The sequence below is a fragment of the Scomber japonicus genome, chromosome 5, assembly GCF_027409825.1.
Source record: "Scomber japonicus isolate fScoJap1 chromosome 5, fScoJap1.pri, whole genome shotgun sequence".
Classification (NCBI taxonomy): Eukaryota; Metazoa; Chordata; class Actinopteri; order Scombriformes; family Scombridae; genus Scomber; species Scomber japonicus.
In genome coordinates, this window is record NC_070582.1 from 10,318,277 (window position 1) to 10,344,837 (window position 26,561).

Below are 26,561 nucleotides of genomic sequence, written 5' to 3' on the forward strand. Positions count from 1 at the left end.
CGCCTTGACATTCTGAATGTGCAGACTTCTCGTTAGCATTAAAGACGTTTCTCTAATAGGTACCTCTTTGCAGCTGGAATGTGAATGGTAATATTGCTAATAAGCAGTTTTTTGGTTAAAATTTAGATAATGTGACAAGGGTCAAAGCCAGAATGTCAAGGTGGCTTTTTATCTGTCTGAGATATTCTCTATGACATTGTGCAATAGTGCTGTTTTGTTGTAACTTTTGAATGTGACTTATCATGTGAAATATCTGCTAACTAAAAGCATTGTCAGCCTTATGCATTGTTGTGCATTCCTTTTTCTTTTTCCAAGAAGAACCTACTCTATGTTTTGGTCAACATCCAGCTGCATTCCTCACCTCACATTTACAGTCAGTCCAAAAATAATACACCTGTGGTCATACAATGAAAAACATTTCCTACTGTGCCAAATAATGAAGCAATATTTTCATTTACAATCAGCATTTGCATTTGATTCAACAAAGTTGTAGCCTACATTCAACCATGCATGAAGTTATTTAGCACTTGATGTGAATGTGCCTCAAGATTACAGTGTATTGTGTGAATGCTGTTTGAAATAAAAGCAATTCAACAGTAACAGCCGTACTTATTATTTATCTTGTTTGAATGAGCTTGAATTACTGGGCTGTTGTTTGCAGGCAACTGTTGCTGTGAGATATGGTACACAGTTGGAGATATCCTCTGTAAAAAAAAACACACAGCTTGATTAAATATTACACCCCAGCTCAAAGAATTAACACCACCAAGAACAAACATGTTCACATGTTAAAAACTGTCCCTGACTCCTAAATCTGCCCCTGGTCACAACTCAACCAAAGTAATTCTGCATTAATAAAGGGCAATAGACGATCTTTGTGTTTATGTATTTTTCCCCTCATCTCTCAAAAGTAGGTCAGTTTCCTCCCAGCAGCCAATCAGAGGAGAGGGGTGCAAGAGGGGGCGGGACCTCGTCGAGCGAAAGTCCAGGAAGAAATCTCCAGGAATCGGGACAGTATCGCTATTTCCTCCACAGTGTCTTCTCATCTGCCACATCAGCGTTGACTTGTCGAGATGGCTGAAAACAGAGATAAAGCTACCGATCAAATGAAGACATGGAAGGAGAACAGAAGCTCTCAGGTCTGTATTTGACTTGCTTTGGTGCTGCGTAGCCGTGTCTTGTGAGAAATGGGTGAGAGGTCGTTTGGGGTAACCAGCTAATGTTAACAGCCTAACAATGCAAAAGCTAGCTAGTCCGGAAAACACCGAAATTTAAACATGCAAACGTGCAAATAAACGTTTAACTACTTCACGCTACTGTAAATAAGGTTATTTAGCTTATTTTGATCGTTTGTGCTCGTTGTTTTTGTGCTCACTAGCAAACATGCTTGTTTGCTAATGTTGCAGGTTAAACTCGCCTCTGTAGCAGAAGTCAAATAGCATCTATCAATAAGTGACCATCAGCTCAAGACCTTTTTAAGTCACAGTATGAATGCAAATACTTCTAATATCCTTTAGGGGGGCAGGATTTGAAGTAGGTCATTGTCCAGAGGCATGCATTGTGATTGAACTTCAACCCCTGTCTGTTATATAACCACAGCATATCAGAGCAAACAGTCACTATCACCTATTGTAACCCTTATTTAAGCCCACGTCCCAGCACACACTCACTGCATGTCAGCTTGGATTTTGCAATGTCTCAGTGTGTATTTTATTAGTATTGCTCCTTTTGCAGTTGTGCAGGTTTCCAGAATAGTCTGAATGTTGTGACAATACTCATGCATGATCATACAATAAACAATGAATAGGAAACAATCATATTTTGGAAATGTGTAGGATATAGCAAATATTTGCTTGTTCCAACCTCTTACATGTGAGGTTTTCGCAGTTTGTTTGTGTTCTGTATTATTGTAACATGATACTGCACTGTCCTACCTAGTCTCTTTCTGATTGTTTTGACATTTTGTAGACTAAATGATTCACCAGTAGATCAAACAAATTAATTATTGACAGATTTATCACTTATGAAAATACTTGTTGGGCCTCTTTGAGGTTGGCCCCACATATGTTGCATATCTTGCATTAGTGAATCTATGTGTTTTTTTTAACTTGGATGTTGTTTGCAACAGAGGCCAGACACACTGACCACAGGGGCCGGCCATCCCATTGGAGACAAGCTCAACCTGCAGACTGTAGGACCGAGGGGGCCGCTGCTGGTTCAGGATGTGGTCTTCACAGATGAGATGGCCCACTTTGACCGGGAACGAATCCCAGAAAGAGTGGTGCATGCTAAGGGAGCAGGTGAGCACTAAGCATTGATCTGTGTCGCTAACTGTGTGTTTTTATACATTTGGATCCCCATTAGCTACTATAACAACAACTATAACAGCTCTGGACTCCACATATTCTGTAATGAATTTACAATACACAGCATCTGATATCAGGTGATATCAGTCTAACATGAATAAGGATTTTGACTATGATGTCCCCCTATCATGTACAGTAGAAAGAGATATCTTAATAACCAGTATGATCAGGAGGAATGAATACAGCAACATGTTTCTGTGTTAATATGGGCACTTGAGTACTGTATAAGACACACTTGAAAAATTCTGAACCTTCTTTTAATATTTTTGTATTGTACAAATGGCCAGGACTTGTCAATGAACACTACATTTGAATAACAAGTGGTCTTGGACTGGAAGTTTAATCTGTCCAACCATCTATCATCCACTCCCTGCAATAATAAATAAATCACTCTCCTTTACATAAATTCTTATAAAGCAAAGTTCGGAGCATCTAGGTGGCAATAACAAGGAATTGTATATCAATAAAAGACACAAAAATAATGAAATTAGTTGTTTCTCATGCCATCCAACAAGGGACCCAAAATGTGTGTTTTTTTTTCTAAAAGCATGATATGATATTCATACCTCTTCTTGATATTGGAAAGAGCTCAAATCTATGTGCAGATGCAACAAATTACACTGGTGCACCTTTAGCTACATTATCTGCCAAAGTCAACAAAAGTGACTAAAAACTAAAAAAAACAGACAAAAAGCAAATGGAGGCCGTTCTTGTTTGAGGATTAGCTCCAGGCTAATGCTAATCTTTGAAAGCTTTACATATCAAGGTCAGAGACTGTGAGGCAGATATTCAACAAGTTGTGTTTGTTGACCTGACAACCCCCAGTTAGTCTGAACAGTTTGCTTCAAATATGTGAACCAAACAAAGACAAGTCTTATTTTTGTCCCCTTGCAGGTGCATTTGGATACTTTGAGGTGACTCATGACATCAGTCGCTACTGCAAGGCCAAGGTGTTTGAGCATGTCGGCAAGACTACACCAATTGCTGTCCGCTTCTCCACTGTAGGTAAGAACAACCATAAGATATGAGTATGTATGACTTAGACTTCAGGGTATGTATTTTCATTGTTGTTTACAGATTTTGATAACATGGAAATAAATAATCCAGATTTCTTTTACTACAAAATTGAGTCTCAAAATTTGTATTATTGATTTTACATTTTTTTTCATGGATAAAGTGGCTTCCACAGATGTTTTTACTGCTCTAGACACTGGCAGTTTTGCCATAAACAAACAAACCCTGTCATTGGAGAAATTGTGTGACACTTAAAAACATAGTGAATTGGCAGTTTCTACTCAGACTACTCTTCACAGAACTGTTAAAACAACATTTGATAACATAAGATAAGTAAAACGTAATTTGAGAACTTTTAAAAAGTGGTATAAGTTGTAAGTGATATGTTTTTTTAATAAGTATAGTATTTATGTAAGTAGTATCAACTACAAACTATACAGTATCTCACAAAAGTGAGTACACCCCTCACTTTTTTGCAAATATTTTATTATATCTTTTCATGGGACAACACTATAGAAATGAAACTTTGATATGCATGTACAGCTTGTATAGCTTATGGATTTACTGTTAAATTGTATCAAAGTTTCATTTCTATAGTGTTGCCCCATGAAAAGATATAATGAAATATTTGCAAAAATGTGAGGGGTGTACTCACTTCTGTGAGATACTGTATATATATATCCGTCGTCTGAGTATAGGCCACTTTGGGAGTTGTTGCTTTCATGAAATTTGCACCACTCTGGTTATCTGTCTTAAACAGGTGGGCTGTGCCCTAAGTATTTTGATTGGCATACATATTTGCAGATAGTTAAGAGGAGTAGTGGAAGCTTAAGAAGCCATGATACTGCTCAAAACGTAAAGCTACACTTGCAAGGATGTTTTGTAAAATTGCACTCATTGCTGCAACAACAGATTTTTCATTAACAATTATTTCACTAATTTATGAGTAAAATGTTGTCATGTCATACATGTGCATTTTATTCCAGCTGGGGAATCAGGATCAGCAGACACAGTGCGAGACCCTAGAGGCTTCGCAGTCAAGTTTTACACTGATGAAGGCAACTGGGACCTAACAGGAAACAACACCCCCATTTTTTTCATTAGGGATGCCCTGCTGGTGAGTGGGTGTAGGTGATGTATGAGCCAGAATTGGTTTAGTAGTGAAGGGCCACAATATTATTGAAGAACAGTGTGGCGGTACCAATTATCCAGGCTTCTGCTGATTGGGAAGAAGCCTGAGAATTACTTTCCAACCACATTAAAAAACAATACAAATAGAATATTTACTTGGAGCCACCTCAAAATTTAAGATGTGGCCTTAGTTATAAACAAATGCCTCCTTGATATGTGTAGAAAGGTTTGGATTTTATTTTATTTTTTATAATAAATACAACACAATGCAACCTCCACACATAAGGCAAGAAAAAGTCTTGCACAAATAGCACTGAGATCTGCCCTAATGCAGGTATCTTCGTTGTGAGCTTATTTTGTTAGTGTTAGACAGGCTCCAGAATGCCCAAAGTTCCCCTCAATCAGAAGTGCTTAAATGAAGTCTGCGGTGAATCCAGACTGCCCTGAGTGTGCAGTTTCTCACCTCTCTTAAATCCCAGAAAAAGGGTGTTGTCACATTCTGATTGGTCAAGCAGGGAAAGTACACCACTGCTCTTAATTACTATTCGGGAACCAGTCCCCACACCCTGTGCAGCAGGTGATCTGGCTAACCCCTCAATCAACCCAGAGGGATTCAACATTCAGCTACACCTCTATTCCATAAAGGCCCATGTGGCTGCAGGTTTTCATTCCAACCAAAAAGCAGCACACCAGGCTTGCCTCATGTAATCAACATAGTTCAGTCTTCAGACAGTTGATTGGTCAAATTGCACACAGGCACACAGCTTTTTATGGAATAGTTTGAACATGTCTAAGCAACATGAATCCGAAACAGGGAACTGATAGCAAGTCCCAGGAACAATGACTTCTACCAAACTCTTTTCTCAAACATGCAAATAAATATAAATAGGGACATAAATAGGGACAGTTTTTAGAATGAATTACATCATATTACATCATAATAAGCTATTAAATGAACAACAGTTTATTGTATTTCAAAAAACAAACAATCAAAATGTATAATTCCTTCTGCAACATGAATATGATCAAAAACATATTTCCAAGTTTCATAAGTGTAGAAAGCATTGCATTGACCTGTGGCTTTTTTCCCACGTAGTTCCCGTCCTTCATCCACTCCCAGAAGCGCAATCCCCAAACCCACATGAAAGACCCGGACATGGTGTGGGACTTCTGGAGTCTGAGGCCTGAGAGTCTGCATCAGGTAACTGCTACTTAGCTTAATGCTTTTGTGAAAGAGACAGACAGGTTGAGAGTGAAATATTTTTAAGCTGTCTTGTGTGTTGGTGTATTGTTGCATGACATAATCTTGTGTCTTCTGTCCCATATCTCCTGTGCAGGTGTCCTTCCTGTTCAGTGATCGAGGTTTGCCAGATGGCTACCGTTTCATGAATGGCTACGGCTCTCATACCTTTAAACTGGTAAATGCTAGTGGAGAGCGTTTCTACTGCAAGTTCCACTACAAGGTTTGTTGGAGCCTGGGTTTCACCCTTATTTCACCCTTATTTCACATTACAAATGTACTCCTTGGTATTGAAACATTGCTTACTTATGCCATATGTCATATTTTTTTAGACTGATCAAGGAATAAAGAATCTGCCAGTGGATGAGGCAGAACGCCTGGTTTCCAGCAACCCAGATTATGCTATTGGAGACCTGTTCAACGCCATTGCCAATGGAAACTTCCCGTCCTGGACCTTCTTCATACAGGTCATGACCTTTGAGCAGGCTGAGAAGTTCCAGTTCAACCCCTTCGACCTTACCAAGGTACTCCATCCCTCCACAGTGCAACAAACTGCAACTTCACTCATGTAGTTGTATGCAGTGTTTTTGCCAAAGTGTCTGTCATTGTAATAGGATTTTTAAAGATACTTTAGACCACTTTACACTTGTTAATATTACCAAGTAAGTAATAACTAAGTGAACACCATTAAAGTTAAAGCTGCCCTGTAAATGAATTACCAACACAGATAAAGGGTTTCATCACCGTGTTGCAGTTACCTAGTAAACAAAAATGTTCACATCCATATCTTTATTGTATTATATGTTAGTTCCCTCATTGTTGATAGGGGCAGTTGTAAAATCTGCTTTAGGAGAATTTAAACATGGCAGAATTATTTTTATATCTCTTTACTTTGGATTGTGATCATAACTCTCTGCTTAGTTATAATTTACGTTCCAGTGAATAAAAGCAATGTGCATGCATGTCATTTTTAGTGAGTTAGAGTTTTGAAACTTTACACAAATATGAAATGATGTGATGTTGAGAAAGGCCTTGGGTACATAGCACATACTTGGATGTTGGATCTTGGATGTATCAGTTCTTTGTTGTGCCCATCCAGCAGTAAGTGTCAGTATACTTTAGCTAACAGAGTTTTCTTATGCAGGTTTGGTCACATAAAGAATATCCATTGATCCCTGTGGGGAAAATGGTACTCAACAGAAACCCAGTCAACTACTTTGCAGAGGTGGAGCAGCTAGCCTTTGACCCCAGTAACATGCCACCAGGCATTGAGCCCAGCCCTGACAAGATGCTGCAGGTAACCAACAGTATAGTATCACTGATTGTTTCTCTGTAAAAAAAAAAAAAAACATAAATAAATCATTGAATTGCATGCTATGTTTTATTGTTTGTTATATTTAATGTTCTGTTTGTACTCCATGCTGTGTGATCATGGTCTTAAGTCACATAAATAATTTCTCCTTTTAGGGTCGTCTCTTCTCCTACCCAGACACACATCGACACCGTCTGGGAGCCAACTACCTGCAGTTACCCGTCAACTGCCCCTTCCGGGCCCGTGTGGCCAACTACCAGCGTGACGGTCCGATGTGCATGTTTGACAACCAAGGTATATATCTAAAATATCAGTAGTTACAGCTGTGAAACCACTTATATTCTGACTCGTTGCTTTATCTTGGTCTTATATTTAATCCTTTCCCATAATTGTAATACTAAGGGATGGCCACCAGATGTAGCCATTTGAATGTTTTCTTTCTCCCTTTATAGCTATAAGAAAATATATTTTCAGATTCCCATCTTATCCAAACTGTGAGAAATGAATACATGAATACTAAGAAAATGCCATCTGTAAACTTCACACACTGTGTAGAATGTATACTATATGTCATATAGCTGATGTTTATGGTATCATTCATTTTATACAGGGATTGTATTTACTCACTATTAATAACAATTTTGTAGAATTCAACCTTCAACAGCCTTTTTTCTTCATACCTGATTCACGAGTGTTTGGTGTGTCTGGCCTCTAGGTGGAGCTCCAAACTACTTTCCCAACAGCTTTAGTGCCCCAGAAACCCAGCCTCGATTCATGGAGTCCAAGTTCCAGATGTCTGGAGATGTGGCACGTTACAACAGTGCAGATGATGATAATGTCACACAGGTAAAGACTCTGTCACACTTTCGAAGGCGTGTTAAATGTGGCTCAACTGTTTGCGCCCACAAGATCTAAATAAGTATATTAATAACATTAATTCACACACTTCGTAGCTCTTTATCCAAGAGGCAGAACAGACCTATACCCATAATTAAGATTCTGCACAGCCAATTCTTCAAAGTGCACTGCAACACAGCAAGAGCATAGCTGGACTACAAACTATGCATTTTCACATCATTTTGGACTATTATTACAATATTTATAAAAATAAAATATATTTTATGGAACCCTGTATGCCTGACAACTACAGTCAGTGTGAAGCCACTTATCAGCTGTTTGGATGGGTAGGTTTATCACATGATGCTGTATCTCCTGTCAAGTTTTAAAAATGCACTGATATAATAAAAGTTTATTAAAAGTTTGATATCATTACTCTCTTGCTAAGCGGAAGTAAATGTGCTTCTTATATGCAGTGTAGTGTAAACATAAATAATAGTTCATTTTTAAACAGCAATTTTTCCGTGAAATGCACTAAACGAATCAAATTTTAATTTGACCCTCTTTGACCAGAATTTCAACATTTCTTTGTGTTATATTGCAGGTTCGTGAGTTCTACACTCAGGTGCTGAACGAAGAGGAGCGTCAGAGACTTTGCCAGAACATGGCAGGAGCCCTGAAAGGGGCCCAGCTCTTCATCCAGAAGCGCATGGTGAGTCCACATTACATTTACCATGTTCACTCAGTGCAAGCACCACAGTCTGTCGCCATATTGTATGCTATGATGCTTTAATTATTTATGTTGTGAATTTTTCATCAATCTAAAAAAGTGACAAGAACAGTTTTAAAATGAAATATACTTTTACAAAGTAACTGCAGAAAGGAAATTTTTAAAAAGATTGATAGTTAACTATTGGGTTGTTGAACTGATCTAATCACAACAGCGCTAAATACAAGTGTATACCTCCAAGACACATTTTGATCCAGTCACTCAAACCACTTGCTGCCCTGCATCCTTCAAACCACTGAGAAGAGCATAGAGAAAAAAAAGAAATAGAGACATTTCTCATGAGAATAACAAATACCGTTCTAACTTTGACAGGTAAGAGTGTTTACATAGTATAAATGTTTTCAGGGCCTTTAAGTCTTTTTGTTGTTTTCTTTCTGCAGGTCGAGAACTTGAAGGCTGTCCATGCAGACTATGGAAACAGAGTTCAGGCCCTTCTCAACAAGTACAATGCAGAGACCCAGAAGGTAAACCCAGTTGGTACAGACATTCAAAGTCCCCATAGAATGAATCCTGTTGACTCCGGTGATATATAATAATTAAGGGTGAACAACAGTTGCTCTCACATGAAGTAAAACCACTGTGTATTTTTAAATGGCGCTATTAGAAAGACCTTACTGATCTGCAGGGAGAAATTCAGACATGAAAACAGTTACATTGCTCAGAGGGCTAGTTTCAATGTTTTATTTTGGCTCTGAAATAATATTAAATATTTCCTTTCATAATGTTACCAGTTAGTGTTCACTTGCTGTACATAACTGCTGCACATTATACCATCTTTCTCTCTCTCTCTCTCTGCCTTCCACTTTCGCAGAACTCACCTGTGCGTGTCTACAGCCGTCCAGGAGCATCGACCATCGCAGCGTCCTCCAAGATGTGATTCCTTAAATTTCCACTAGGGGACCTCCCCTCATTTCTCTGAGAACAAAATGCACTTACATAATTATCAACTGCTACTACCAGTCACAGGATATGGACTTAACTTGCCAATCAAATATAAGACTGAAATACTTACTATAGGGTTCTTTTTTAATTGAACCAATTAATGCAGCTTATGGTTTTCTTACATACCATAAAAAATGGTGTATAAGACGCACCTTTAACACAATATTTTTTCATTTAAAAGTAAGGGGTGTAAAATACAGAGAGAGGTTGGATCTGGATATGATCATATGTGTAAAAGGCCGTCCATACTAAGAATGATAACTATAAAAGTAAAGATAATGATGTGAGCCTCCACACTCATGAACTATACCGTCCTATATACCATATACAGCGGTGTCAAGCATGCGCTGCATACTCCAGCTGTGTCGGCAGCTAATGAAAATAGATAGACTATTGATGACCTGTTAATGCTGTATGTTGTGCAGGAAAATGATTGTGTTTTGATCAGAAGTATTTCGGTACACTCATCTTTAATAGAAAAGTGTTTTTCCCAAGCATGAGAAAATAGATAGATTGCGTCTTATACACCAGTTTTTACGGTATTTGTTTGCTCTGAAAATAAACTAAGTGAAAATATATAATCCATTGCCTTAACAATAAGTTAATAAAAGACTATAGCAAAACTAGAGATCAATTCATCATGCCTTAGCTCTCTGGGTCACTCAGTCTGAGGAAAAAAGCCTTTAAGTTATTTTTGTCTTGATTGACCAGTTAAACATGACTTTTTGTAATGATTAAAAAGTAGTCCACATTTATGTTTAATTTTGACCAATGACTAGTAACACCAAACACCTTGTTGGAGTTGTATGTGCATTTCACTTTGACTGCAGTAATGACTGAATCTCAGCCCTTGGTAAATGCTATGAAGCGTAATGATTGTTTCTAATAATTCCTCAGGTTGTGTGAATACTACTATGTCATGTTTTCTTTTGCTAAAGTTAAGAAAAATGCATCCAGAGCTACTCTAAATGTCCTCTTGCAACATTAAAACAATATTTGTGGGGGGAAAAAAGATTTTGATCGGCTTATGAGAGTGTTTTTTTCTTTTCAGTATGGGCCATAAATAGTTTTGGCCACATTTATTTTTGCCTGACTGAACAATAGACAATATGAATACATAGCAGACTATAATTACTTATGAGAAAACAAACTGGATTTCATCTTAAATGGGCAGAAATGGCAATATGAAATAATTTATTGAGAAAACAGGATATTTTTTAAGTTTTCCCACATGCCATTAGTGACCTAATAATGAAAGATTTAAATGAGTGTTGAATTTGATTCTTTCATCCTCAGTTCAGACTCATCTTTGAACGAGATCAAAGATTCCCAACAGGATGCAAACATGGTAAAATCAAAAGTATAACTGTTCATATGAATTAGTTACATATCCTGCTACTGATGTGTATTCATAAACTAATCTGAATGTAATGTTTTTTTTATTAATATAAAAGTTGTGAACTTCTTTGGGATGAGATGTGTATTTAGTGCGTATCAATTATTTTGTAATTAAAGCTTATTAGCAGCTTTCGTTTGTCACCATTTGTCTCCCTTATTTGTTCTTCTGCAGCTGTCCTTTTAAAGCAGGTTTGCATCTTCATGGAACTTAAGATGGCGTGAGAAGTAAATATCATTGAGCTGACAGAGAAAATGTGCCGTTTTATCAAATGGCGCAACAGATGAAACCTGGCATGAAAGGGCTTCCTGTTAAGGCTACAGAGCTTCATCTGTTCAGTTCCTGATTTGGCTGATTTTGGCAGTTGCTGTTTTGTAAACCCAGGGGTGTCTGCAGGACTGAAGGCTTTTGAATCTTCCCTCTTCCCTCTATACATTTTCTAGCACACTTATATGTAACAGCTTCTAGACTGCTGATTTCAGCTTATCTGTGTGATTACCTCTCTGATCCAGATATAGGATCGTAGATAGTTTTAAACATATTCAAACCATCAATGTTATGCAACTTAAACTTTCAAATTTTGTGCCACTTTGTCTAGTAGATAGTGATATTTTACAGGTTAAGTGAAAACTTTGACATGCTAGTTACACTACAGTGAGAAGTCGAGAGGTCACTAAAGTAAGTAAGATTCTTCCTCTGGTCACCATCAATTTCTATACAAACAGCAATTCATTTAAAAGCTTTTAAAAGTATGGAACAAGTAACAGGACAACATTACCATCCCAAAAGGTGTAAATGAGACCTAACTTTAATTTGCCTTTTTTAAACAGATCAATCTAGCTTCCCATCTTGGCTGCTGTTTGTTATGGGTTTGCTCTTATAATTGTATTTACTCCAGTGTGACAAGTAAAGTTTTAGTTTAGTAGTTTAAAAAAAACACAATGATAGTTAACTATTGGGTTGTTGAACTGAATTCATGTATTTAGAAGTGCTGCATGATAACACTATCATGCTCCACTTTGAAATACCACAAGTCGATACACTTCAGCATAGACAGGAAATGTGTGGTTATGTGCAAGGTAAGGTACGGTAACTATTTATTTTACAGAATGTAAACACAATGTACTTTCAAATTGTTTTATAAACATTAAAACTTAAAGAAAATAATTAAAAATGAACGTTACACAACTGAATAATTTAAGTATGAGTAAATAAGTAAACTTTGAGGTAATCCTAATACAAAAATAGACTTAAAATAAAGGCTATGAAAACACAGAAGGTTAGCAGAAAATGCTTTTAAAGACCAGGTTGGATTAGGGTTAAGGTCAGGGTTACCTGCAGATAACCCGGTTATTTGTTACAAAAGTACTGTACAGTGAAACGTAACTGAATGGCTCTTCTCCAATCTCTCTTTTGGAACAAGCACATTATTTTATTCATTTATTTATTTTTTTACTTGTTACTTGTTGTTAACTTTACATTTATAAAAGTTACAGTCATGGTTTGGCCTCCGAGAGAGAAAGTGCCCCCTCTTTGTGGTGTTATATACTCAGTACATCATCTTGTTTCTGAGTGTAGCTGACAGATAATTTATATGAGTAGATGTAGTTAATAGTTTACCATGAAGGCTTAATTACATGCAATAAAAACAGCTTAATTAGATATCCTCTACTTGTCATCTGACTGCCCAAATATGCCACCTTGCACGTCTCGTCTATTGAGGGTTTTTCTGTTGCGTACCACCAGACCTGAAAAACCTTCCAGGGGATTTATACAGTTTTATAAGTTAAATCACTTTATTCAGTATTTTTGGAGTGAGGGAGGGAAGGGATGAAGGAATGTTAAAATCTTATATAAACCAATGTTGACACCTTTTTTAAACGTACATGTAATACTGAAACATTTGTTCCTTCAATGGAGAGGTGGTAAGAGATTAATAGGGAGGTGAAAGAGGAAGCCAGAAAGTGCAGCTTAACCACAGTTGGGCTTGTAACATGCATGGAGACTTCACTGAAATACATTGTATTTCTTTGCATGTATCATTAATGAACAGTCATGTAGCAGTGTTTGAACCTCAGTCATGGGTTTATTTTAAATACACGCTGTACATTTGAATATCTCTTTAACAGTGTTGCAAAAGTAATCATTCCAGGCATATATTTCTATATCTATTTGCAAAATGAATTTGTGTGAGAATTCGGACCCCTCCCCTCCTCCACCATCCTCTGCACGTCCCTGACCTCAACCATCATCTACCCAAAGCAGTATCTGTGGTTTTTTGAAAGAGTGGTTAAAGCTTTTTGCTGCAGCTTGCGCTCCGTTTTCCATTGTGGTCAGATGTACTTTTTTAGAAACTGTATCGACCTCTGATAAACTCTTGGGTTAGGGTTGTGAGAAACTTTTAAAGCCCCTGAAAACTTCATACTTGAGCTTCAAATCTGAAATAGGTATCCATAACATTACACATATCAGCAACAACTGAAGTTAAAAGCTATTATGTATTAATAAATGACCACTATATATACTATATGGTTTAAGACTCTGTTTACATCTGCCATTAACATGCGTCTCAGGTGATCTCATCATAAGTGTAAACGACCTCCAAGACACATTGTGATCTGATCAGTCAAACCACTTGCTGAGAGGGCCTGGGACACATTTGACCACATATCTTTTGTAGTGTAAATGCTAATGCATCTTGATGTGTCCCCAGCAAGGCGCAGCTGTCCTCTTGTGATAGGATCAATGGAGACGTGTGTTAATTCTAGATATAAACAGGGCCTGATATGCATCCTTCAAACCACTGTGGAGAGCACAGAATAAAATACAGAGATTTCTCATGAGAATACAAATACTGTTCTAACTTTGAAAGGTAAAAGTACTTGCATAGTAAATATGTTTGCAGGGCCTTCATGTCTTTTTGTCATTTTCTTTCTGCAGGTCGAGAACTTGAAGGCTGTCCATGCAGACTATGGAAACAGAGTTCAGGTCCTTCTCCACAAGTACAATGCAGAGAGCCCGAAGGTAAACCCAGTCCTTGACTTTAACTCTACCATAACTATGATTTTAACATTTCTGGTTTTGAGTAAAATGTTTTGACAACCACTGGATAATGTTGTGCAGTTTAACACAAAATGTGGTCTAGACATGCAGCAAATTTAAAAAATGTTGTTATTTCATTGACTTTTCATCTAGCATCTCAAACAGGTCAAACTGTGTCCCTTACATTGGTTAATGACCTAATACAAAACTAATTACTTTCCACTTCCAGTCAATGCTTGATGCTGCTGGTTTACCTCAGAGTGATGAGGGAAACTGCCTGGGACAATAACCCAAGTGCCTGATAATCGTGATTATGAAGGATCTCCAGAAGGGAATTCCATACCAGCTTATAACTTTTTACAACATGGAAGCTCCTGTCATGGTCCAACAAATGTACCACTGCCTGGATTGACTACAAGAACCATACATTGAGCCATTTAAAGAAGATCAATCATAAACTCAGTCAAAATATAAGAGATTTTGCCTTAAAAATAAATTAATAATAGATTATAGCATAAATAGAGATATATTTAACATGCCTTGGCTCTCTGGGCAACACAAACACACATAGTCTAAGGAAAAAAAGACTTTAAGTTACTTTTGTCTTTAATGAACATGATTTTTTTAAAGATTAAAAAGTAGTAGTTTAATTTTGACCAATGACTAGTCACACCAAACACCTTGTTGGAGTTGAATGTACATTTTGATTTGACTGCATTAATTACTTACCTCAGTCACTGGTAAATGCTATAAAGCATTGATAAAGTTATGAATAATGCATCCAGAGCTATTCTAAATGTCCTCTGGCAGCATTAAAAAAAAGATTTGTATAAAAAAAGATTTTGATCAGCTTGTGAGAGTGTTTTTTTCCTCCAGTATGGCCAAGGCTGGATCAGTGCCCCCAGGGGCCCCACATCATCTCGCTCCACAAATCACGTCCACTTGATGTTACCCACCCTGCCTTAATTATTGGTACATGTACCAACTCAGTCGAATATACATGTGACTGAGTGTACAACAATGCCATCCTGAGATACACACAGAAATACCTGATTGCAGGTTTCAAAATAAGAGTCACTAAGTGAGCTCCCTCATAGACCTATAGCAGCGTCACACTACAGTGATGCAGAACACGTTATCTAGTCAATCACAACAGATAACACAACTAAATGCACACACAGAATAATGGTTCTTAGTACTATTAGAGGTTCTTCTTTCTTGCCTTTCTCTTTTCAAAGTCAGAGATCAGGTGCTCCAGCTCCTTCACAAACTCAGGCATCAAAGAGAGCACTGAAAGCCTTCTTACTGCAAAGACAACTTTTTTCACAGGACTTTTTTATTTTTTATTGCAGCAACTTCTTTCTCTTCCTTTTTTCTTTCGTTTGGTTTCATCTCTGGGCTTTTGGTTACAGCTGGCACTGCCCATTTTCTGACAAGTGATCATTTTCCCCACACACCAGATGTTTCAAACCAACCACAGAGCCTTATGACATGCTGACCAATCATCACTTTCCCAGCCGTCAAAATGAGAAATGATAAAGTCAATCATGACACTTGATTCTCTTCGCATGAAAGCGAAAATAATTATCAACATCAAGAGAATGTGCCTGTTTCTGTGGAGTCAGACCAACAAAAGGTCAGGTCCTCAGTGATGTGCATTCCCAGGAACTTAACATTCGAACCCCCCCCCCCCCCCCCCCCCCCCATTGATGCAAAGACCATCATGGTGTTGTTTTTTTTTAAGTCCATTATGATGCCTTGAGTTTTCTTTGTGCTGAGGATGAGGTCGTTGTTCTTGCAGCAGGTGGTCAGTGTCTGGACCTCCTCCCTGTAGGCAGTTTCAGTGTTGTTGGTTATGAGTTCCACTACCTTTGTGTCATCTGCAAATTTGATGAGGGTGTTGGAGTTGTGGGAGGTAGTGCAGTCATATGTGAAGAGTGAGTAGAGGACTGGACTGAGAACACAGCCTTGGGAGACATGTTTGCAATGCTAAATGTACAAAATACAGTTGAAACTGATGGCAATGGCCTTATTTGCACTGGTAGTTTTAGACAGATTCAAACCACCAAAGTTATTATACAACCTGAAACTTGACAATAAAACCCTTTACCTGATGGTTACACTACAATCTACTATTGTACAATCTACACTACTATTAAATCTACAAACTCTTAAGAGAAGAAGAAAGAAAGATGTCATGTATTGAATGCACCAACAACTTTCACACAGTGTGGTATGCATGCATTTTTCTCATTGGCTCTTGGTGTACACATTGTTTTAAAATAATGGGCCCACTGACCCCAAAAGCCACTACAAATTGCACTGAAAGTTCAGTTCTTTCACAGCTTCCTCTTCTCCAGACTACAGTTGAGCTGACAGCGATGAATCCTCCAGGTTACCCGGCCGAAGCTTTTCCGCTGCAGGGAGTGAGGCATGATGGGCTCCCTGCACAGCCTGCGGGGTCAACAGCCATTCAGTTCACCACTGTGAACATCACCACTGCCCCCCCCAGCGACCACATCATCTGGTCCCTGTGCTGCTTTGTCTACTCGAACCCTTTCTGCCTTGGACTGGCAGCACTGATCTACTCTATCAAGGTGAGATGATATGCAACTGTCCTGACTTGCTTATGAATTACATTCTTTGAGTACCAATAATTTAGTTCTAAATTTTAATATAATTGAATTAAGTGTTAGTGATATCTAATATATGTATTGTAATTGTAATATATCAGTCACAGGGTTTTTTACGCTCCATTAATATACAATCTGACCAGTTTCCCTCTCTAATCTGCATAATTTAAACTGCACTCGTAAGGCTTTTTCCACACCAGGATCTTAAAGACACATCAATAATGCATGCTTATAAAAGCACTGCAAGGAAGTGTGTTTCAATATACAGTTAATACTCAGATGCATAACACATGTTGGATATTCTGAATGTATTCATTTGTATTAATATAAACTGTAGACTGTGTGCACAGTGCTGATGAGTACATTACTAGTTTAATGTTCCTTCCTGTTGCATTGCTCTTATCAATATATTGTATGTTTATAATAGTGAGCAATTTTTCCCACTAAATGATGAAGCAATATGGAGAATAATCTTACCCAGAATTAGAATTTAAAGGGAGAATTAAATTCCTGCTATGCAATAAAAAAGATTGTTAATCTGTGCCTCAAGGTGTGACTCTGTTTCCTGTCCAAGTAGACAGCATGGTATCATCTTTTTTTGGATTAGGTAACAGAGTTGCAGCTTGGACAATGGCAGTAAGTTTTATTAAATGACATTCTGGGTTTTTCAATTATGTATGCCAGGTATTTTTATTTCAGAAAAATACATTTTTACCACTGTGACCTGCATGCAACGCTTATAAATGAAAGGGATTTGGCAGAAAACATTATGGATTTGTTCAAGTTATGGGAAGTTATTTGCATATTTAAAATTATTGTTTAAAAGGTCAGTTCACCCAAATCCCAAACTAATGTTTTCTCACAAACCAGCAATAGTATCCAGCCATGCGGATAGCGGTGTTTTTTGGTTTTCTTCACTTCAATATTTAAAATATATGCTTACAAATGTACAAACTAATGACAGAGATAGAAAGTCAAAGATAGGCTAATAGAAATTCAGATCAAAAAGGAAGAAAGCAATCAAATTTGCAGCATGGAAATACAGCAAACAAGCCTAAAAGTTTTTGTTGAAAAATATGATTTTGCTTTTTCAGGCCAGAGACCGGAAGGTGGCTGGAGACCCGGAGGGTGCCAGACACTACGGTGCCACTGCCCGCTGCCTCAACATTGTGTCTACCATCCTGGTTGTCATCACGACCCTTATTTCTTTAATTACTATTATTACTATTGCTATTCTTACTAGTTGAGTTTTCAAACAGAATGTATTACTCACAAAGATACAACTGATGAAACACATACTATGGCCATTAATAGCATCATTTCAAATGTGTTAGAGTTAGAGTTAGAGCCTGCTGTTGTGGCTTGGTGATACTTGTGATAATCTGCTTTATACGCATGGCACAGTTGGTAACTTTTTATGCCTTTTTGCTTATATTTTTGAGTAAAACAGACACTTACTTTCATTGGTGTTGAAAATCCTAAATATAACGACATTTCCTTAACAGCAGTCATGTTTGAGTGCAAGACTTTGTTACTTAAGTCAGATATTCTGTCAGGGAGGCTTGTGTTTCAGCAACAGTTTCATTTATCAATACATTTAAAGAAATTTGGAGAAAGTGTGTCTGTTTTGTCACTCTTTGAGATGGGGTCATGATTTTTTTCAGGGTACAAAGATTGTGGTTGTATAGATGCTGGTATTATTTCCTACTACCATGGAGTTACACTTTCATTGTGTTGAAACATGTGATATCCCTTTTGACTGTCCAACATCTGTTTTGTAAACCGCTGGGTAACTGCTGGCCTGTGGACCTGCCCTCCTGTAATTTTCCAGCACACAAAAAACAAGAAAACAAACAAACAAACAGTAACACATAGAGGGACTAAAAAGACTTAAATGTTGATATCTTCTTTATTTGAATAATTTGGATGCCTGAAGCTCCAGATAAACTTTTAAATACATTTTTGTACAGAAGGTGGACTGTGGATTTTGGCCCCCATCACTAATGTCGTAAGTACATTGTGGGTTTACTGTATTTTGACCGTCTTAGCTAGTTTTTTTGGGGTTTTTTTATACCATTGGGAACTCAACTGAGAGATCTGATTGAGGGGGAACTTTTTCAATGCACAAATTCACTGGTGTGGTAGGATTTCTTGAGACCTCATCCTGAAGTTGACTTGTTACAAATAAATTGGGTGCACTCAGAAGAACAAAACAAAAAACAAAAAAACACATGTACGGAAACTTGACTATAAAACTTTTCATACTTAAAAGATCCAATTGACAAAACTAGACAACTGGAACTGAATTTGATTGCATGTTAAACATGTTAGAATAACAAATTAAAATAAATAGGCTATGAATTATAACACAATAGAAATGATAGCAACATTTTCAGATAGACAACAAAATAATAACCATTCAATGTTCGAAAGGGTGTAGAACATTTCTAGTCCTACTCCTTAAAATAAAAAAAACAATCAAATTTATTAAAGTTACATTTAAATTCTGTTCATGCATGGACTGGGTTTATGCTCACATTGTTGGCTTCATAAAAGTTCAGTGATTAAGGTATGTACTTTTTATAGAGAGGCCGGCTCCCTGACTCTCTGTTTCTCTTTGATGATTATCACTTAGCAGATCGTTTACCTCCACAAACGTAGACACTGGTCCACTGCTTAGCTAACTAGTCAGAACTTACTTATTGGTCTCCATCGTTCCAAGGCAGGTTAGCAGAGTTACACATGGCTTTTCCTCTGGCGCCATCCTCTGGCACCATCCTCAGGCTAAAGAGTAATCTTGTTTATTTGTTTAGAAACATTTTATTCTATATCAATACAGTATTGTGATTTGACAATGCTGAAACATTATTTTTAGTGTAGTTAAAACACTTGAGATGATGATGATGATGATGATGATGTGATCAAATGTGCACAAGGAGAGAAAAATTATTTTGTTGAGGATATGAAGACCAGTGATTATAATCACACATAAGCACAATTTATTTTATGTTGGCCCATTCTGTATGTTATTCCTTGACCGCATAACACAAAATCTATCGATCTTAGTTTGAACCATATAAGCACCAGTCCTTTCATAATGTTACCAGTTTATTGTTCACTTGCTGTACATAACTGCTGCACATTATACCATCTTTCTCTCTCTCTGTCTCTCTCTGCCTTCCACTTTCGCAGAACTCATCTGTGCGTGTCTATAGCCGTCCAGGAGCATCGACCATTGCAGCGTCCTCCAAGATGTGATTCCTTAAATTTCCACTAGGGGACCTCCCCTCATTTCTCTGAGAACAAAATGCACTTACATAATTATCAACTGCTACTACCAGTCACAGGATATGGACTTAACTTGCCAATCAGATATAAGACTGAAATACTTACTATAGGGTTCTTTTTTAATTGAACCAATTAATGCAGCTTATGGTTTTCTTACATACCATAAAAACTGGTGCATAAGACGCACCTTTAACGCAATATTTTTTCATTTAAAAGTGAGGTGTGTAAAATACAGAGAGAGGTTGGATCTGGATATGATTATATGTGTAAAAGGCCGTCCATACTAAGAATGATAACTATAAAAGTAAAGATAATGATGTGAGCCTCCACACTCATGAACTATACCGTCCTATATACCATATACAGCGGTGTCAAGCATGCGCTGCATACTCCAGCTGTGTCGGCAGCTAATGAAAATAGATAGACTATTGATGACCTGTTAATGCTGTATGTTGTGCAGGAAAATGATTGTGTTTTGATCAGAAGTATTTCAGTACACTCGTCTTTAATAGAAAAGTGTTTTTCCCAAGCATGAGAAAATAGATAGATTGCGTCTTATACACCAGTTTTTACGGTATTTGTTTGCTCTGAAAATAAACTAAGTGAAAATATATAATCCATTGCCTTAACAATAAGTTAATAAAAGACTATAGCATAACTAGAGATCAATTCATCATGCCTTAGCTCTCTGGGTCACTCAGTCTGAGGAAAAAAGCCTTTTAAGTTATTTTTGTCTTGATTGACCAGTTAAACATGACTTTTTGTAATGATTAAAAAGTAGTCCACATTTATGTTTAATTTTGACCAATGACTAGTAACACCAAACACCTTGTTGGAATTGTATGTGCATTTCACTTTAATGCAGTAATGACTGATCAAATGGCGCAACAGATGAAACCTGACATGAAAGGGCTTCCTGTTAGGGCTACAGAGCCCTAACATCTGTTCAGTACCTGATTTGGCTGATTTTGGCAGTTGCTGTTTTGTTGCTGGGGGTGTCTGCAGGACTGAAGGCTTTTGAATCTTCCCTCTGATAATTTTCTAGCATACTTATAGGTAACATCTTCTAGACTGCTGATTTCAGCCTCTGTGTGATTACCTCTCTGATCCAGATATAGGATCGTAGATAGTTTTAAACATATTCAAACCATCAATGTTATGCAACTTAAACTCTCAAATTTTGTGCCACTTTGTCTAGTAGATAGTGATATTTGACAGGTTAAGTGAAAACTTTGACATGCTAGTTACACTACAGTGAGAAGCCGAGGGGTCACTAAAGTAAGTAAGATTCTTCCTCTGGTTACCATCTACAGCAATTCATTTAAAAGCTTTTAAAAGTATTGAAGTCTGGATGAAGTAACAGGACAACATTACCATCCCAAAAGGTGTAAATGAGACCTAATTTTAATTTGCCTTTTTTAAACAGATCAATCTAGCTTCCCATATTGACTGCTATTTTATGGGTTTACTCTTTTTAATTTTTAACTCCAGTGTGACAAGTACAATTTAAAAAAAACACAATGATAGTTAACTATTGGGTTGTTGAACTGATTTAATGTATTTAGAAGTGCTGCATGATAACATTATCATGCTGCCACAACTTGATACACTTCAGCATGCACAGGAAATGTGTGGTTATATGCAAGGTAAGGTACAGTAACTGTATTTATTTTACAGAATGTAAACACAATGTACTTTCAAATTGTTTTATAAACATTAAAACTTAAAGAAAATAATTGAAAATGAACGTTATACACAACTGAATAATGTAAGTATGAGTACATAAGTAAACTTTGAGGTAATCCTAATACAAAAATAGACTTAAAATAAAGGCTATAAAAACACAGAAGGTTAGCAGAAAATGCTTTTAATGACCAGGTTGGATTAGGGTTAAGGTCAGGGTTACCTGCAGATAACCTGGTTATTTCTTACAAAAGTACAGTGAAACGTAACTGAATGGCTCTTCTCCAATCTCTCTTTTGGAACAAGCACATTATTTTATTCATTTATTTATTTTTTAAGTTGTTACTTGTTGTTAACTTTACATTTGTAAAAGTTACAGTCATGGTTTGGCCTCCGAGAGAGAAAGTGCCCCCTTTTTGGGGTGTTATATACTCAGTACATCATCTTGTTTCTGAGTGTAGCTGACAGAGAATTTATATGAGTAGATGTAGTTAATAGTTTACCGTGAAGGCTTAATTACATGCAATAAAAACAGCTTAATTAGTTATCCTCTCCTTGTCATCTGACTGCCCAAATATGCCACCTTGCACGTCTCGTCTATTGAGGGTTTTTCTGTTGCGTACCACCAGACCTGAAAAATCTTCCAGGGGATTTATACAGTTTTATAAGTTAAATCACTTTATTCAGTATTTTTGGAGTGAGGGAGGGAAGGGATGAAGGAATGTTAAAATCTTATATGAACCAATGTTGACACCTTTTCTAAAACGTACATGTAATACTGAAACAGTTGTTCCTTCAATGGAGAGGTGGTAAGAGATTAATAGGGAGGGTGAAAGAGGAAGCCAGAAAGTGCAGCTTAACCACTGTTGGGCTTGTAACATGCATGGAGACTTCACTGAAATACATTGTATTTCTTTGCATGTATCATTAATGAACAGTTATGTAGCAGTGTTTGAACGTCAGTCATGGGTTTATTTTAAATGCACGCTGTAAATTTGAATATCTCTTTAACAGTGTTGCAAAAGTAATCATTCCAGGCATATATTTATATATCTATTTGCAAAATGAATTTGTGTGAGAATTTGGACCCCTCCCCTCCTCATACTACCCAAAGCAGTATCTGTGTTTTTTTGAAAGAGTGGTTAAAGCTTTTTGCTGCAGCTTGCGCTCCATTTTCCATTGTGGTCAGATGTGCTTTTTTAGAAACTGTATCGACCTCTGATAAACTCTTGGGTTAGGGTTGTGAGAAACGTTTAAAGCCCCTGAAAACTTCATACTTCAGCTTCAAATCTGAAATATGTATCCATAACATTACACATATCAGCAACAACTGAAGTTAAAAACTATTATGTATTAATAAATGACCACTCTGTTTCAAGAGATAACACAACTAAATGCACACACAGAATAATGGTTCTTAGTACTATTAGAGGTTCTTCTTTCTTGCCTTTCTCTTTTCAAAGTCAGAGATCAGGTGCTCCAGCTCCTTCACAAACTCAGGCATCAAAGAGAGCACTGAAAGCCTTCTTACTGCAAAGACAACTTTTTTCACAGGACTTTTTTATTTCTATATTGCAGCAACTTCTTTCTCTTCCTTTTTTCTTTCGTTTGGTTTCATCTCTGGGCTTTTGGTTACAGCTGGCACTGCCCATTTTCTGACAAGTGATCATTTCCCCCACACACCAGATGTTTCAAACCAACCACAGAGCCTTGTGACATGCTGACCAATCATCACTTTCCCAGCCGTCAAAATGAGAAATGATAAAGTCAATCATGACACTTGATTCTCTTCGCATGAAAGCGAAAATAATTATCAACATCAAGAGAATGTGCCTGTTTCTGTGGAGTCAGACCAACAAAAGGTCAGGTCCTCAGTGATGTGCATTCCCAGGAACTTAACATTCGAAACCCTCTCCACCCCCCCCCCCCCCCCCATTGATGCAAAGACCATCATGTTTTTTTTTTTTAAAGTCCATTATGATTTCTTGAGTTTTCTTTGTGTTGAGGATGAGGTCGTTGTTCTTACAGCAGGTGGTCAGTGTCTGGACCTCCTCCCTGTAGGTAGTTTCAGTGTGGTTGGTTATGAGTTCCACTACATTTGATGAGGGTGTTGGAGTTGTGGGAGGTAGTGCAGTCATATGTGAAGAGTGAGTAGAGGACTGGACTGAGAACACAGCCTTGGGAGACATGTTTGCAATGCTAAATGTACAAAATACAGTTGAAACTGGTGGCAATGGCCTTATACAGATTTTATAGTGTTTTATACAGATTCAAACCACCAAAGTTATTATACAACCTGAAACTTGACAGTAAAAACTTTTACCTGATGGTTATACTACAGGGTATTAAATCTACAAACTCTTAAGAGAAGAAGAAAGAAAGAAGATGTCATGTATTGAATGCACAAACAACTTTCACACAGTGTGGTATGCATGCATTTCTCTCATTGGCTCTTGGTATACACATACACACACACACATCGCACTGAAAGTTCAGTTCTTTCACAGCTTCCTCTTCTCCAGGCTACAGTTGAGCTGACAGTGATGAATCCTCCAGGTTACCCGGCCGAAGCTTTTCCACTGCAGGGAGTGTGGCATGATGGGTTCCCCGCACAGCCTGCAGGGTCAGCCGTTCAGTACACCACTGTGAACATCACCAATGACCCCCCCAAAGACCACATCATCTGGTCCCTGTGCTGCTTTGTCTACTCGAACCCTCTCTGCCTTGGACTGGCAGCACTGATCTACTCTATCAAGGTGAGATGATGAACTGTCCTGACTTGCTTATGAATGACATTCTTTGAGTACCAATAATTTAGTTCTGAATTTTAATATAATTGAATTAAGTGAAGTAATCTTAAAGACACATCAATAATGCATGTTTATAAAAGCACTGCAAGGAAGTGTGTTTCAATGTAGAGTTAATACTCAGATGCATAATACATGTTGGATATTCTGAATGTATTCATTTGTATTAATATAAACTGTAGACTGTGTGCACAGTGCTGATGAGTACATTACTAGTTTAATGTTCCTTCCTGTTGCATTGCTCTTATCAATATATTGTATGTTTATAATAGTGAGCAATTTTTCCCACTAAATGATGAAGCAATATGGAGAATAATCTTACCCAGAATTAGAATTTAAAGGGAGAATTAAATTCCTGCTATGCAATTAAAAAGTTAATCTGTGCCTCAAGGTGTGACTCTGTTTCCTGTCCATGTAGACAGCATGGTATCATCTTTCTTTGGATTAGGTAACAGAGTTACAGCTTGGACTATGGCAGTAAGTTTTATTAAATGACATTCTGGGTTTTTCAATGATGTATTTTTATTTCAGAAAAATAAATTCTTACCACTGTGACCTGAATGTAATGCTTATATATGAAAGGGATTTGGCAGAAAACATTATGGATTTGTTCAAGTTATGGGAAGTTATTTGCATATTTAAAACTATTTTTAAAAGGTCAGTTCACCCAAATCCCAAACTAATATTTTCTCACAAACCAGCAATAGTATCCAGCCATGCAGATAGCTGTGTTTTTTGGTTTTCTTCACTTCAATATTTAAAATATATGCTTACAAATGTACAAACTAATGACAGAGATAGAAAGTCAAAGATAGGCTAATAGAAATTCAGATCAAAAAGGAAGAAAGCAATCAAATTTGCCGCATGGAAATACAGCAAACAAGTCTAAAAGTTTTTGTTGAAAAATATGAGATGTGATTTTGCTTTTTCAGGCCAGAGACCGGAAGGTGGCTGGAGACCTGGAGGGTGCCAGACACTACGGTGCCACTGCCCGCTGCCTCAACATCGTGTCCACCGTCCTGGTTGTCACCATGATTGTTATTTTTATAATTACTATTATTGTTATAGTTGAGGTTTCAAAGAGAGCATTTTACTCACACAACGGATACGACAGATACGACAGATACGACAGATACCCATACTATGGCCATTAATAGCATCATTTCAAATGTGTTAGAGTTAGAGTTAGAGCCTGCTGTTGTGGCTTGGTGATACTTGTGATAATCTGCTTTATACGCATGGCACAGTTGGTAACTTTTTATGCCTTTTTGCTTATATTTTTGAGTAAAACAGACACTTACTTTCATTGGTGTTGAAAATCCTAAATATAACAACATTTCCTTAACAGCAGTCATGTGTGAGTGCAAGACTTTGTTACTCAAGTCAGATATTCTGTCAGGGAGGCTTGTGTTTCAGCAACAGTTTCATTTATCAAGAAATTTAAAGGCATTTGAGAAAGTGTGTCTATTTTGTCATGATTTTTTTCCGGGTACAAAGATTGTGGTTGTATAGATGCTGGTATTATTTCCTACTACCATGAAGTTACACTTTCACTGTGTTGAAACATGTGATATCCCTTTCAACTGTCCAACATCCTGAAGTTGACTTGTTACAAATAAATTGGGTGCACCCAGAAGAACAAAACAAAAAACAAAAAAACACATGTACGGAAACTATAAACTAATAAACTATAAAACTTTTCATACTTAAAAGATCCAATTGACAAAACTAGACAACTGGAACTGAATTTTATTGCATGTTAAACATGTTAAAATAACAAATTAAAATAAATAGGCTATGAATTATAACACAATAGAAATGATAGCAACATTTTCAGATAGACAACAAAATAATAACCATTCAATGTTCGAAAGGGTGTAGAACTTTTCTAGTCCTACTGCTTAAAATAAAACAATCAAATTTATTAAAGTTACATTTAAATTCTGTTCATGCATGGACTTGGTTTATGCTCACATTGTTGGTTTCATAAAAGTTCAGTGATTAAGGTATGTACTTTTTATAGAGACGCCGGCTCCCTGACTCTCTGTTTCTCTTTGATGATTATCACTTAGCAGATCGT

At 37.2% G+C, this 26,561-nt stretch overlaps 3 protein-coding genes across 5 annotated transcripts; all 3 read left to right on the forward strand.

Annotated features, from left to right (window-relative positions):
* The first annotated feature begins 981 nt into the window (after nt 1-981).
* On the forward strand, nt 982-20,860 carry cat (catalase). Of its 2 annotated transcripts, none has more exons than XM_053318516.1 (13): nt 982-1,139; nt 2,129-2,300; nt 3,261-3,371; nt 4,367-4,497; nt 5,608-5,712; nt 5,849-5,974; nt 6,084-6,275; nt 6,896-7,048; nt 7,219-7,357; nt 7,779-7,909; nt 8,505-8,612; nt 9,071-9,154; nt 19,896-20,860. In XM_053318516.1, the coding sequence occupies exons 1-13, from the start codon at nt 1,074-1,076 to the stop codon at nt 19,959-19,961; spliced, it is 1,584 nt and encodes a 527-aa protein (XP_053174491.1). In that variant the 5' UTR covers nt 982-1,073; the 3' UTR covers nt 19,962-20,860. The 2 variants fall into 2 exon arrangements, with proteins under 2 accessions (XP_053174491.1, XP_053174490.1); XM_053318515.1 differs by lacking the exon at nt 19,896-20,860 and adding an exon at nt 9,502-11,163.
* On the forward strand, nt 13,989-26,147 carry LOC128358290 (interferon-induced transmembrane protein 1-like). Of its 2 annotated transcripts, none has more exons than XM_053318518.1 (3): nt 13,989-14,052; nt 24,197-24,430; nt 25,414-26,147. In XM_053318518.1, exons 2-3 carry the CDS (start codon nt 24,218-24,220, stop codon nt 25,633-25,635), a joined length of 435 nt encoding a protein of 144 aa, XP_053174493.1. In that variant the 5' UTR covers nt 13,989-14,052; nt 24,197-24,217; the 3' UTR covers nt 25,636-26,147. The 2 variants fall into 2 exon arrangements, with proteins under 2 accessions (XP_053174493.1, XP_053174492.1); XM_053318517.1 differs by lacking the exon at nt 13,989-14,052 and adding an exon at nt 24,007-24,100 and having other exon boundaries at nt 24,182-24,430.
* Nucleotides 16,450-17,950, forward strand: LOC128358352 (dispanin subfamily A member 2b-like). Its single transcript, XM_053318594.1, has 2 exons — nt 16,450-16,667; nt 17,798-17,950. The coding sequence occupies exons 1-2, from the start codon at nt 16,452-16,454 to the stop codon at nt 17,948-17,950; spliced, it is 369 nt and encodes a 122-aa protein (XP_053174569.1). The 5' UTR covers nt 16,450-16,451.
* Nucleotides 26,148-26,561: the final 414 nt, after the last annotated feature.

Bases quoted from the DNA above. Each gene is read 5' to 3' on its own strand.
- cat (XM_053318516.1), top strand. From the start codon at position 1,074: ATGGCTGAAAACAGAGATAAAGCTACCGATCAAATGAAGACATGGAAG. The intron at 5,713-5,848 runs GTAACTGCTACT...TCTCCTGTGCAG, and splicing joins GGCCTGAGAGTCTGCATCAG to GTGTCCTTCCTGTTCAGTGA. The intron at 7,049-7,218 runs GTAACCAACAGT...TTCTCCTTTTAG, and splicing joins GCCCTGACAAGATGCTGCAG to GGTCGTCTCTTCTCCTACCC.
- LOC128358352 (XM_053318594.1), top strand. From the start codon at position 16,452: ATGAATCCTCCAGGTTACCCGGCCGAAGCTTTTCCGCTGCAGGGAGTG. The intron at 16,668-17,797 runs GTGAGATGATAT...TTGCTTTTTCAG, and splicing joins CACTGATCTACTCTATCAAG to GCCAGAGACCGGAAGGTGGC.
- LOC128358290 (XM_053318517.1), top strand. From the start codon at position 24,074: ATGCACAAACAACTTTCACACAGTGTG. The intron at 24,101-24,181 runs GTATGCATGCAT...GTTCTTTCACAG, and splicing joins AACAACTTTCACACAGTGTG to CTTCCTCTTCTCCAGGCTAC. The intron at 24,431-25,413 runs GTGAGATGATGA...TTGCTTTTTCAG, and splicing joins CACTGATCTACTCTATCAAG to GCCAGAGACCGGAAGGTGGC.